Source organism: Ixodes scapularis, unplaced genomic scaffold (genome assembly GCF_016920785.2).
Source record: "Ixodes scapularis isolate PalLabHiFi unplaced genomic scaffold, ASM1692078v2 PGA_scaffold0__279_contigs__length_252992795, whole genome shotgun sequence".
Classification (NCBI taxonomy): domain Eukaryota; kingdom Metazoa; phylum Arthropoda; class Arachnida; order Ixodida; family Ixodidae; genus Ixodes; species Ixodes scapularis.
Window position 1 is genome coordinate 183,978,548 of NW_024609835.1, and position 12,096 is coordinate 183,990,643.

At 49.4% G+C, this 12,096-nt stretch overlaps 1 protein-coding gene across 1 annotated transcript; it reads right to left on the reverse strand.

The window, feature by feature from the left end:
• Positions 1–699: 699 nt before the first annotated feature.
• On the reverse strand, positions 700–1,229 carry LOC121837839 (serum response factor homolog A-like). Its single transcript, XM_042293671.1, has 2 exons — positions 1,038–1,229; positions 700–942 (listed from the first exon to the last, which is right to left on the reverse strand). The coding sequence occupies exons 1-2, from the start codon at positions 1,227–1,229 to the stop codon at positions 700–702; spliced, it is 435 nt and encodes a 144-aa protein (XP_042149605.1).
• Between the last annotated feature and the right edge of the window lie 10,867 nt (positions 1,230–12,096).

Genomic DNA, 12,096 nt, shown 5'->3' on the forward strand with positions numbered 1-12,096 from the left:
AGATTGCGTAGTCGGGGGGGGGGGGGGGGGGGGTGTTTGCGTCGCGCAAGGTTTTCAGCCAGGAAAAATCGCACGTCGTCGTCTTGCCAGTGTAGGGGCGGCAGTATGCCGAGACTACGAGAAGCCTTCGCTCAGTCGCGTCGTGAGTGATGCGCACCACGGTGAGTTTCTGGTTGGGGGTATATCATGTCGCCGTGTCCAGCTTGGCGTGGGGCATATGGCAGCAGACGTGGACGCCGGTTTACGCGCAAAAAATAGTCTCAGGTTTTAGAGGATTTTGATTCCGTTTCTTTGGGAGTTAGTGCTCAATAGTGCTGTTGTGGTGTCAGTCGTAGCCTGAGAGTTTCCCAGTGTCTGTGCGCGTTTCCTTCAGCAGAAGTACGCCGAAAGCCTATTGAGGGTCGGAAGGACGCGCGAGGATCTCACTTCTCCGTTTCACAAGGCCACGACGGTTACAATGCAAGATCTTGAGAGCGGGTTTATTAACTGAGGGTGCCGATTTGATGTGGTAATGGGAGTGGCGGTAGCACCTGCGTGGGAAGTGCTGCTGTACAGTCCGTAAGTACAAGAGACACGGGGTGCTGCGGTTGTTGTAACTGCGGCTGTAGCTGCGCTTGTTGCTGCTTTTTTTGCTACTGCTTCTGCTACTGCTGTTGATACTGCTGTTGCTGCTGCTGCTGAGAAAAGAGGGCCAGCAGATTATTTAGGGTTACATATTGTGGCTTTTAAAGAACTAGTCGGTGGTATGTGCAGCTTTAGGAGCTGGGTCTCCTGCTGTTGTTTAGGCTGTAGCTGCTGCTGTTGGGGATGCTGCTGCTTTGGCGACGCTACTCCTGTGTCTAGGGATGTTGTTCTTGCTGGAGCTGCTGCTGCTGTTGAGAATTTCTCCTCAGGATGCTGTTGCTGCTGCTGCTGGGAACGCTGCTCTTGCTGGGCAGTCCACTGAAATGGAGCAATCTGTTATTTCTGCCGTCGGGCTGCAGCTACTTCGGCGTGTTTGTGAAGCCGCCTCATGAGCTCTGCTTTGCAAAGCTCACATTCTCTAGCTTCCGTCTCGAGTATTTGTTTGAGTCGTACTTCGCGTACTCCAAACTTTTTGGCCTCCTCCTTGAGTTCAAAAACATGTTAATGGTGCTGTTTTTCGGCTTCGAAGATGAATCGGAGTTCTTTTCTCCAGGCTTGGGCTTCAGAGCTGCATCTGTGAAATAGCCGATTTTGAGCATGTTCATCGTGGTCTGCGAATATGTCATGAGTTTGGTGATGGGTTTGGTGTCATGGGTTTTGATCGACGCCTAGCGCCACGGTGTGCCGGCAGCAGACCGCGTTGACGGCTTGTAGAGCAACTGGGCTGATGTTGCCGCAGTGGTAGTTTTTGGCGGCTGTGAATTCGACTTCTGCAATGCGAGGGCGCGGTGTCGTATAGTCGGTCGGGAAGTTTTAAGGCTGAAAACCGGTGGGTAGCTTGCCACCGACAGCTGTTTTGGACACTTGAGTTAGGGGCCTGCTTCGAATCTTGATGTGCAGACGGTGGCACTTTGGGCCCTGTTCCCTGCGCGGGGGCCTACGCGAGGTGTGCCGATTTCTGCGGTGGTAGTTCGTGCTGCCCCTCGAGTGCACCCTTGAAGCTGCATGTCAACCTTACGCTTGACCGGTCACTTGGGGTTGGTGGCTAGGTGCGTAGTAGCGCGTTAGTTAGCGAAGTACGTGCGTTTACAGACGTGGCCATTGTTGACAATAAAGCCGCCGTCTGAGCAACTTGGCGCTCGAGTGCAGAGATGTTTTGTGTGGCCCAGGCCGTGGCAACGCCGACAAAACACGAATATGGGAGAGTAGGACGTAACGTTGATGAATAAGTCGTACTAAAGGATAGTTATCGAGGGTTGATGTCCTTGAAACGTTAACAAGGATAAGGTGTTCTTACCGAGCGGCCTGGTGTTAATTATTTTTGTGAGTTACTCCTAAATGCCCGCAGCAACGTTTAAGAGGTGTCTTCTAGGTTGTTGCCGTGCGCAACGCCACGGATAGTGCCGCCGGTCATGGCTTTGTGAGCCACAAGGTCCACTGCCCTGTCATGGGCACTGCGGGTTTACATGGTGAGAAGCTGGTAAGCGTGCGTTATGTTTCGTAACGAAGGTGGTGTTGGTGGAATTACCAATTCTGAAGTACGGCGCGTCTTTTGCGTCACAGGCTGAGTGATGTAGACCTAACAGGATAGGATTCCAAATTTTTGTATTTCGTCGGTTTCAGAATCTGGGTGGTCTGATTAAGACAAGTCCGAGAGCGCTGTGCCATGGAACAAAGACGTAGCCCTGCTGCTGCGTCTTTGTTGTACATGTCGGGGCAATTGGTGGTTGTTGACATAAAGGCTGTGGGGCTTGGTGTCACTTGAGACAGGACGAGCGGGGTCAGAAACACGTAGCGGTGTGGCGGCCTGTGGTGTTAAGGGGGCACTCCACCGATTTTTGAGCTACCTCAACTAACTATATTTTCTGACTCCCCGGCCTTTACCCTTTCTGGTGTGCTACACTCTAAGAAAAAATGGAGAAAAAAAGTAGTAACGGCGCGTCTTCCTCCCTTCTACTGACGCGCCCCAAGCGGACACGAGAAAAGGGGAGGAACGAAACATTTTTCTCCTTCTCCAGGCAGACGGGAGAAAGCTTTCGCCCTCCCGACTCATCTTCTTTCGGTTTCGTTTTTCGAGCAGGTCGCGCACGTTGTTTAATAAATAGCTGTTGAGTTTATTGAGCTTCAGCTGCAGCGAAGGCCGCCTGTAATTCCGTCTTCTAGTCTAAACGTGCAGAACATTTCGGTCGCATTGACGTTTTTATCACTAGTTTTATCAAACGAGCAAACGAAGCCGCTAGAAACAGCGAAGTTCCGGAGCAGTGCCAGCAGCGCCACGTACACTGGAAGGGGGGGGGGGGGGAGGGGAGGGGAGGGGGGGGGGGGTGAGGATGGCCGTCTCCGGATTGCGGGACTCACGCGGCACGGAACTACAGTAGCGAAACCACGCGGAACTGTGTCGACGTTTTCGACGTTATGGAAACCGCAGGAACTGCGTCCAAGACAGGCAGGTTTTGCTGCCGGCTGCCTGGGTGCCTTCCGTGCTGAGTTCGGTTCTGTTTTTCGATGCCGAGTGCAACCGGCGTTCAACGTGGTTCTCTGTTTGTGCATGTCAGCAACATAGCTGCAACATCGTGATGGCAGCGTTGTGGGTTGTGAACAGAAGACTGGAATTATCGCCGATGTGCCCGTGTGTTCGCGTATCAGTGGTATAACAAGAAGATGAGGTCGTAAACTGTTGGGCATTGATGCCGCTGGTCGGGCCCTGATCGGAGGAAGCGGGGATGTCGCAGGTTGACATTCCGCTTTATATTAAAAAGTTTAATACCACTTGAGGGATTACGTGCAATCGATCAACGTGCGAATAGTCATGTTGGAACGCTGGTCTGAACTGCAGAAGCTCCTAGCGTGCAGTGGCCAATGTGACTGTCGGAATTGTCTCGCCCCCGAGAGTGATTGCGCTCTGGGGCAAGGACTGAACAGTACGAAATCGTGACGAAAAGTACGTATATTTGCAGTATGGAATTTCGGCATTAAAAAACAATAGTAGGTAAAATCGAAAAAAAAAAGCTACCCTTTTTTATTTTGCTGTTTAAATATACTACGGTTCCTGGAGGAACTGCCTTCCAAGTGGCGCGCTGGGATGAGCGCTAGAAGTTTTCGGGCTTGCCACGGCGTAGCTCCGTACCTGCCCGCAAGTCGCGGCTTTGACTGCATTCAAGTTGATCGAAAAGCGATTTCTCAGCCCGCGAAGCCTCACTTTCAGTGAGTGAATATCCGCTCTACAGAGATTAATTCAAGACGGCAATTGCAGCTTTGCGCGGACAGCACAAATAGAAAAACCTCTAGAAATACAGGCTACGACGTGTCGTGTGGGGAAAAAAACTCATGGCTTCGAACCGCATTGGAGCGGCTCGATTTATTGGCTTTCAAGTAATTACTGCATGATCGAGCGTTTGCTTTTAATAAGAGATTCATCCCCTGAGCTATTCAAAATACTCTCAGAGGATGACATTGCTGGGAAAAAATCAACATGCTGGGAATATTTTTTATTGCTTAGGGAGTCACCGAAAAGCTCCGTACGTTCAAAACGACCAGTATAAAAGACGGAAACGCAGACCACGGTAGTAGTGTTCGGGTTAGTGTGGTGTTCCGTTGTATTGATATGTGTGTGTGCCGTGTATGTGCTCAACGACTGTTCACCTGATGGTTGTAATAACCGTAATGTGTGTATAGTAGAGGATCCTCAAGCGGAGTAATGACCTGAAAGAAGCATTTTTTTTTGTAGAAAATGAATTGGGCGGTACGTAGCGCCACCTAGCCTATAGCTACTTGCATTTACTCTGCTTGACCCCGCCATCTTGTGGCTAGCGATTTAACCTTTTACGCTACGCGATAAACAGCGGCTTCGTGTTTGTTCTTTCAAGGGCGGCTTTTCGTTTCGCGGATTAAGTTTGCCCTGCTCCGTGATGTGCGGTTGACGAAGGAATTGCGACTCGAGGAACATCAAAGGTAAGACGTAAAGTGCGCGAAGTTACTGGGTATCGGTTGTCTCCGTTTAACATCGCAGTGCTGTCGACGAAAAGACTGAGTAACTGCTTTCGAAACGCAAGTTTCTGTACCTGTGGGGGGAATCTGGCTTCGGAAATAAACACAGTTTGCGGAAAGCTAGTGTTACGCTTTTATTTGCTGCTGCTCTCATCCCGTACAAGAGACGTAGCGTCGTCGTCAAGCCTTATTGGGTTCGATTTGCTCGATTCGGGGCCGCCATATTGAGATGCAAGCGACGGAGGAACTTTGCTCCCTTGCTTCAGGGACGAAAGTTTCTTCCTTTCTAAAGGAACATAGGTTACAAGACCGTTCCTCCCCTAAGGGAGGACTATCCATACCCCTTTTTTTAAGAGTGTATTTAGTATTGTGAAATTCATAATAGTTATTGCGAAATCGGCAAATGAAAATGATGCAAAAACCAACATTCAAATATACCCGCCCTTTTCAGTGCCGTGACGCCAGTGGAAGGTCAGCTTGCCAGTCGGGCGAGCAGTCTAAAAAATAGAATATGCCAATCATTTGTTCCGTGCTGGAGCGCGGGGACTGCAGCGAGCTTCCAAAGCATTCATTTGACACCATGAAACTGCTTCGAATCAGTTGGGAACAAATTCTACAGTCCAAAGAGTGAACCCCTACACTTCCAATGACGTCACTCTTTCCTCTGTTGCCAGTAGAGACTTTCAGTTTGAAAAACACGGAGAGGACCAAAATTGTAAATTCAATAACTTCGTGAAAAAAAAAAATTATTTTGACCCAATATTTGGGACACTATTTTGGCGATGTTGTTTGGCGAGTTTAGCACAATTTCAAGCAAATCGGAGACCATGAAGAAATCGGCGGAGTACCCCTTTAAGGCTGGCTCACACACTTGCGTGAGTTCAACCGAGTGCGGTTGAAACGGCTTGCAGTGTTTACTTTTTTACGGATTGCTGTGCCAACGGGAGGGTTTTAAGCGGCTTGAAACCCCGTGGCCATAGACACCCGGAAAGGATTGACGTCGCAAGCCGTTGCACCCGCACAGGGTAGAACTCACGCAATTATGGGAATCGCCTTTTTGAACAAGGGGAAGCGTGATCGACCTGCTCCGTTTAGGCGTCGGCATTTTCGTCCTCGCTTGCTCCGCACATACTTGTAGCGGCGCTCAATCCACTCGGGTGTTTTGCGCACTTCGATATAGGGTCATGGCGTTAGTACGGGGTCTCGGATTTCTTCCTTCGGACAGTTGCTCGGATGACAAGAGACTCGCGCGGCAAAGTCGTGGCGGCCGTCGATGGCGAGTCGGTAACAGAAGGTGAAACGGGTGAATTGGGGGGGGGGGGGGTAGTGTTGAAGTTGCGAGACATTCCTCTTCTAAACCGGCATGCTGCGGCGCGGTTGAAAGCAGGTGCGAGACCGCGGTGTAGGCGCGGCCGTGCCAATGGCGAGCACACTGGGCGCTAGGCATAAGACGAGTCCTAGCTTCCTTCGTCGTCGGTCGGGGACGAGCAAGACGTGGAGATAAGTCGGAGATCCAAGACTCACACGGTCACAAATTTGGTTGATATGGTACGATGGCCCTCCTGGGATGTAAGCAATGTCGTACTGTGTCGCAATCGGTCCCTAGAAGGCAAGTCAGGGGGATGAAACGTCGGTGCTCGACGCGAGACTTCCGCTAAGCTTGTTGGCCCCCTGGTACTCCAAGATCAATTAAAACTGTAAAAAAAATATCTCTACTTTTTTTTAAGTGAAGTCTAGTTTTTTTTTTTTTTTTTTATTCAAGAAAAGCTGCAACTAGGGGCTCTTCGCTCCTCACAGATTTGGATAAAACCCGGAAAACCCTAATTCGTGTAACCTAACCTAACCTAACCTAACCGAACTAAATTACCCCGCTATACTTAGTGCAAAAAATTAAATTGGTGTATAATTATGCACCATTTCAATAAGGAAAGAATTTACCCAAAAACGGTGACATGCTGACGCTGACCAAGAGCGGAGAAATCAACGCACGTCTGTAGAGGTGTAAAGGGTCCAAACTTCTCCCGCATTACAAATATTTAAGAATTAAAATAAAATAAAAAATGGGGAAGTTTTTTTTTTATTGTTGGCGTTTTCTTTTAGCGGAACTTCAGTGATTGGTTCAATCATAACACAAAACAACAGCAGTAAAATAGAGGGATCGTTGTGCTCTCAAAAGGCCCACTCTCTGTAGAACCATCAGTTAACTATCGGAACTGTCACCATTCTAATAGTTCGATTTCGCATATCATATACATGTGGAGCAAATGCTACGCAACGTTTAAAAAAAGAACTGTGTGATTCAATAAACTCCAATCTACGTGTCGTTTTTTTTTTCTTTTTCTTAACAAATTTGCTTATAACAAGCCGTGAAAGTTTACACTAAGGCTATTTATGCGGGTGAGTTATTTGGCCTGGGAGACAAAACAAGGGGGGGGGGGGGGGGGCGAAGGGTTGAAAGTCACGATAAGTCAGATCATTAAAATACTATTCTTAATGAGTGTTATATTTTCCTTTTAAAAATGAACTTACGTTTCAATTAGAGACTTGCTGAGCGCCATCAAAGTCCATAGATACGGACATTTTTGAAAGATGAGGAGAGCGTTAGAAGCCCGGGGGCACGCTGAAGTCACCACTTGTGCAACGGGAGCAAGCCTGAGGACGCGAAAACCCTTCCGCGCAGCCTTTCTTACGTCTCTTGTCTTAAGGCGCGTTCACACTTGCGACTAGCGAGAGTCGCGCGGTGACATGTGACAAGCTGCCACCGACGTTCACACTGCGGCGATCGGCAAGTCGCTACCGGCGAGTTGCTTCTCGGAAGATATCGCGGGAGTCGCCAACGGTTCCGTCCTTCCCGCTACAGCTCGGGTTCGCGTTTCGCTACTTTCCATTTTTTTTTTTGTCTCACAGCTCCAAATGCGTCGTCGTTGCCATATGAAAAAGCCTCGCTATGTTGGCCTCGGTCCTTCAGAACCGTACAAAGAAGCAGAATCGCTACATTGGCACGCACACGCTCGAGCTATCGCGTCGCAGTATACCCGTACAGGGGCCCAACTTTTTGATACTATCAAGCGAGCGTCGACCGCCCGGGCGGCCAGCGCCGTACCACGGAGGGATGCGGCTATACGGGACAAGTTAGGCGCGTGCGCACAGAGCTCCTTCCGATGCGAGCGTCGTCTGCTAGGCCATTCCTTCGACCTCTCACAAGCAGGGTATTGAACCGAACCCGAACCGTGAACCGAAAACCTAAAAAAAACACGTTATTTTCGCGCGAACCGGAGTTGAACCGGAACGAAATAATTTTTTTCGCTCCGGAGCGGAACCGATATGTTTTCCATGCGGTTTTTGGTTCATACGCGAAGCGAGGTCGCGTGAAAAGTGCCTGGCGAAAAACAGAGTAACCTTAAAAGTAAACCTAAAATGGAATATATATATATATATATATATTCGCGAAAAACCAGAGTTGAACCGGGCCGAAATAATTCTTTTTTCGTTCCTGAAAAACTGATTAATTATTTTTGATGTGTTTCATTTTGGTTTCATTCACGTGGGAAGTCAAAAAGCGAGAAAAATAGGTAGCGGAAAGCTCGGTAACGATCAATTCTCAGGTTTTCACATAGCAGTTGTCTTCATAATTTATAAAGTTCGTCTCGAGAACTCAAACGAAATGTGCGCAGTAACTATAAATTTTCCAGGATTTCTGGTGTTATGTATTTCTTTAAAAAATAACCACATTCGGCCCAACCTTTCCTTGGAGCGGAAATGGTTTATCAAAGAAAATTTATCAATAGAACATACCAATTGGTAGGTCGGCAAAATTGACGAATAATTGAGCCTGTTTGGTGGCAAAACAGCCGCCTCGGTGGCTCCGAGGCGAGAGCGCTGGCCTGCGGATCCCCATGTGGCGTGTTCGAATCCTGGCCGAGGTGCCCGCAATCTGACGGAGGCTGATTGCGGAGGAGGCGCCGTGTAACCGAGCTTTCGGTTGCACGTCAAAAGATCCCCAGGTGGTCCAAATTAATCCTCAGTCCTCCGCTAGAGCGTGCCAGATGCCCGTCGTTGGTTTGGCACGTAAAACTCCGAATTTTGGCTTATGGTGGCAAAGCGGTGAGTTGGGCTAGTTGAATTTTCTTCTCGAGACTGAACGCAAAAGAAATAAAAAGAAAGGACAGAGAGAGGTATAGACAAGACGCCTAGTGTTGTCTATACCTCTCTTTGGCCTTGTTTTCTTTTCTTCTTTTGCGTTAAATCCGATACCTGTTTACTGGTTCTTGTCTTCAATTTTGTAGAGTTGTGTGCAATTTACTTTAAACGCCTTTATTTTCATCAAGACGTTCAATCTCAACATCAGTCAGGTATACAGCGTCTCGACAGACAACGGTGCCAACATGGTTAAAGCTGTGCGTCTCCTCGGTGAAACGAACGAGGAATGTTCTAACTCCGAAGAAGAGGTCGGCTCCAGTGACCCCGAAGTTGAGTCCCACGCTCTGCAACCTCTAGTAAAGAATCCTCAGAGCGCACTCTCAATATTCCGGCTTGCTAGAAGGGATGAGGTGCGCCGCTCACATGTTGCAGCTGGCAGTCAGTGACGCCTTAAAAGGCTCGGTCTGCGGGCACATTGTTGAAGAAAGCCGTGCCCTTGTTAAGAGGCTACGTGTCCTATCTGCTCTGTACCTGATCAGAAAGCTAGGGTTGAAGAAACCAGTGCTTGATTGTTCAACGCGGTGAATGTCCACGCTGCATTTGCTCACGCCTTGAACTAAGAAGCTTCGCTGGAGGGTTCCTCTTAAAAGAAGAAAGCTCCAGGTGGACTGAAGACGTGTGAGCGGAAAACGAAATGCTCGCAGTATCGCTTCGCCCGGCAGAGGTGGCGACGAAGAAATTGCAGAAGGAACAGCTCACTGTAGGAGATTTCTACGAAGAATGGCTGAGCGGTTACATGGACACTTCCAAGATATCGTCGCTGGTTAGCAAAGGCCTTGCAGTCAATGAAAAAAAAGGAGCGCCAACTTCTTGACAGGGATCTCTTCTGTGCAGGAATGATCCCCACGACCGCCTTCGTCTCCCCTTTGAGCAAAAGTACCGAACCACCTTGCATTTGACAAGGACTTGGAGGTAGATCACAGCTCTGCAATGCAAGCAATATTCTACCGTTTCTTCTGGAACTGCGGCGCTTCCAGACGATCCGGAAGACGCCCTGGAAGTGCTCCTCACGGAAAGAGAGGTTGAGGCTTACACGCACGTTCGAGGTTCCTGTAGCCCACTTGATATATCTTGCCTCTTCGAAATGCAAGACAAGGAGCCGCGGCTTTGAAGGGACGCTAACGTGTTGCAGTTTTGGGAGGAAAGGGGACGCCATCCAGAACTCTAACTATTGGCGCAAGTAGCCATGGGAGTGACTGCGACCCAGGTCAGAGTGGAGCGAGCCTTTTCTGCACTGAAGTTCATCTTATCATCTCAGAGGTGCTGCCGCCTTTTCCCGGATATGCTTGACGATGTCATGTTATGTCAGCTGCCTGGTATTGAACTGCGTTTTCACCCACGTCCCGAGGTTCCCCAGCACTAGCTCGTTCGTTCCACACAGCAATTCAAGCCTTTGTTTTTTATATGTAAAACTTTTATAAGATATTCATAGTTTATATTTTGCCGTCGTCAATTGTTTTTGTAGCCTATGAGTACGAACCGTTTCAAACCGGTTTGAACCTTTATTCTTTTACTCCGGAGTCGAACCGGAGCTGAACCATTTTCCCTGAACCGGAACGAAAGCCGGAATGAAAAACATTTCGGTTCGACACCCTGCTCACAAACCCTGCTCCTTATCTGCTGGTAGAGCTAACCGCCTTTAAGCAAAGATCTGAACAGCGCTTGCTTTGCGTGATACTGCTCAGGCGTAACATCAACCGCGCGTCATTGTTCCGCTGGTTATGTCACCCAAGACGAGTAACGCGCCAGCGCGCGGTCTTCAGGTATCTGTGGCCCTAAACTCGTGAAACACAAAGTTGGAGTCGAAAGTTAGCGGAGCGCGCCGATTGGATGTTGGCGACAAAAGCGCCAATTCATCGTCGTGATTGTCCAATCGGTGCGCTCCCTCAACTTCGGCCCCAACTTGGGTGTTTCACAAGTTTAGGGCCCCTGCTCTTCCAACAGATAAGAGAAGCAGAGAGAGAGAGAGATAGAGAAAGAGTACTGGGGCCCTAAACTCGTGAAACACAAAGTTCGGGCCGAAAGTTCGCGGAGCGCGCCGATTGGATGCTGGCGACAAAAGCGCCAATTCATCGTCATGATTGTCCAATCGGTGCGCTCTCTCAACTTCGGCCCCAACTTCGTGTTTCACGAGTTTAGGGCCTCTGGGCGCTGGAATAACAACTATGTCAATCAGCGCCCTGCGCTCCTTTGGGACGGAGCAGGGGCTGTGTGCGGTCAACGAAGTAGCCTAGCAGACGACGCTCGCACCAGAAAGAACTTTGTGCCCACGCGCGTAATTTCCGGCATCGCTGCAACCTCCGCGGCAGGCCGCTGGCCGGCCCGCCGGTCGGCGCTCGCTTAATATTATTAAAATGTGGCCACTGTACCTTTCAAGACAAAAGTGGCACGGATTTGCTAGGAGGCCGAGTCATTTTTCGGAGGCTCGTTCGGTTTAAGGTTCTCTGTTTGTAAATAACTGGGTATTCTTCAATAGCCCTAACCAGAGCCGCCGCAGAGACATCTGTTGCTGTATCCACCCGCGAACCAAGGTGCTGAACGGACATGTAGGCTGCTTCTCCCAGAAAAGCAAGGGAAGGTCGGCGTGCCGGATGTAAACATACGCGAGGTGCGACCACGTCACTTCCGAGGCAGCCCTGATAGGTTCAGCCCCCGGGCGACTCGGCGATCCGCCGAAAAAATCGGCCTGGAAGCGACTGCTCCAAACCGACCGCTTTTGCGGCAAACATTGTCGCGCGATAGCTGCGACTTAGCAGTGTGAATGCGACTTTATCGTCTGCGTTTTTGCACCGCTGTCTTGCGTCCGTTGAACGAGCGGAACCTTTAGCGCATCCAACCCACGCCCCCCCCCCCCCCCCCCCAAATCTTTCTAAAGTTTGGGGGGGGGGGGCGTGGTTACTGATTTTTGATGACGCTCAGCAAGTCTCTAATTGGAACCATATGCTCCAATTAGAATTCCCGACGACGCTTTACCTGAGCCGGGTAACGGCAGCTCTAATTGGAGCCATATGTTCCAATTAGAACTGCCGACGACGCTGAACATGAGCCGGGTAACGTAACCCGAAGCGTCCGGAAGCGATCTAGTCTAGCGGAGAAATGTTCTCCCAGGAGCCACAGTATGTCGATGTGTGCGGGACCACATATATATCTCACCTGCAAAAAACACATCAGATTAGCTTTCACCGCTTTTTTTTTTTTCTTCTTTTAAGTATATAAGAAGACTTGAGGTAAAACAGCCGGTATATTACGTACGTTTAGAAAAGAAAAATTTAAAGCATGCCAAGA

Bases quoted from the DNA above. Each gene is read 5' to 3' on its own strand.
- LOC121837839 (XM_042293671.1), bottom strand. From the start codon at position 1,229: ATGAACATGCTCAAAATCGGCTATTTCACAGATGCAGCTCTGAAGCCC. The intron at 943-1,037 runs GTGAGCTTTGCA...GCTCCATTTCAG, and splicing joins CGAGACGGAAGCTAGAGAAT to TGGACTGCCCAGCAAGAGCA.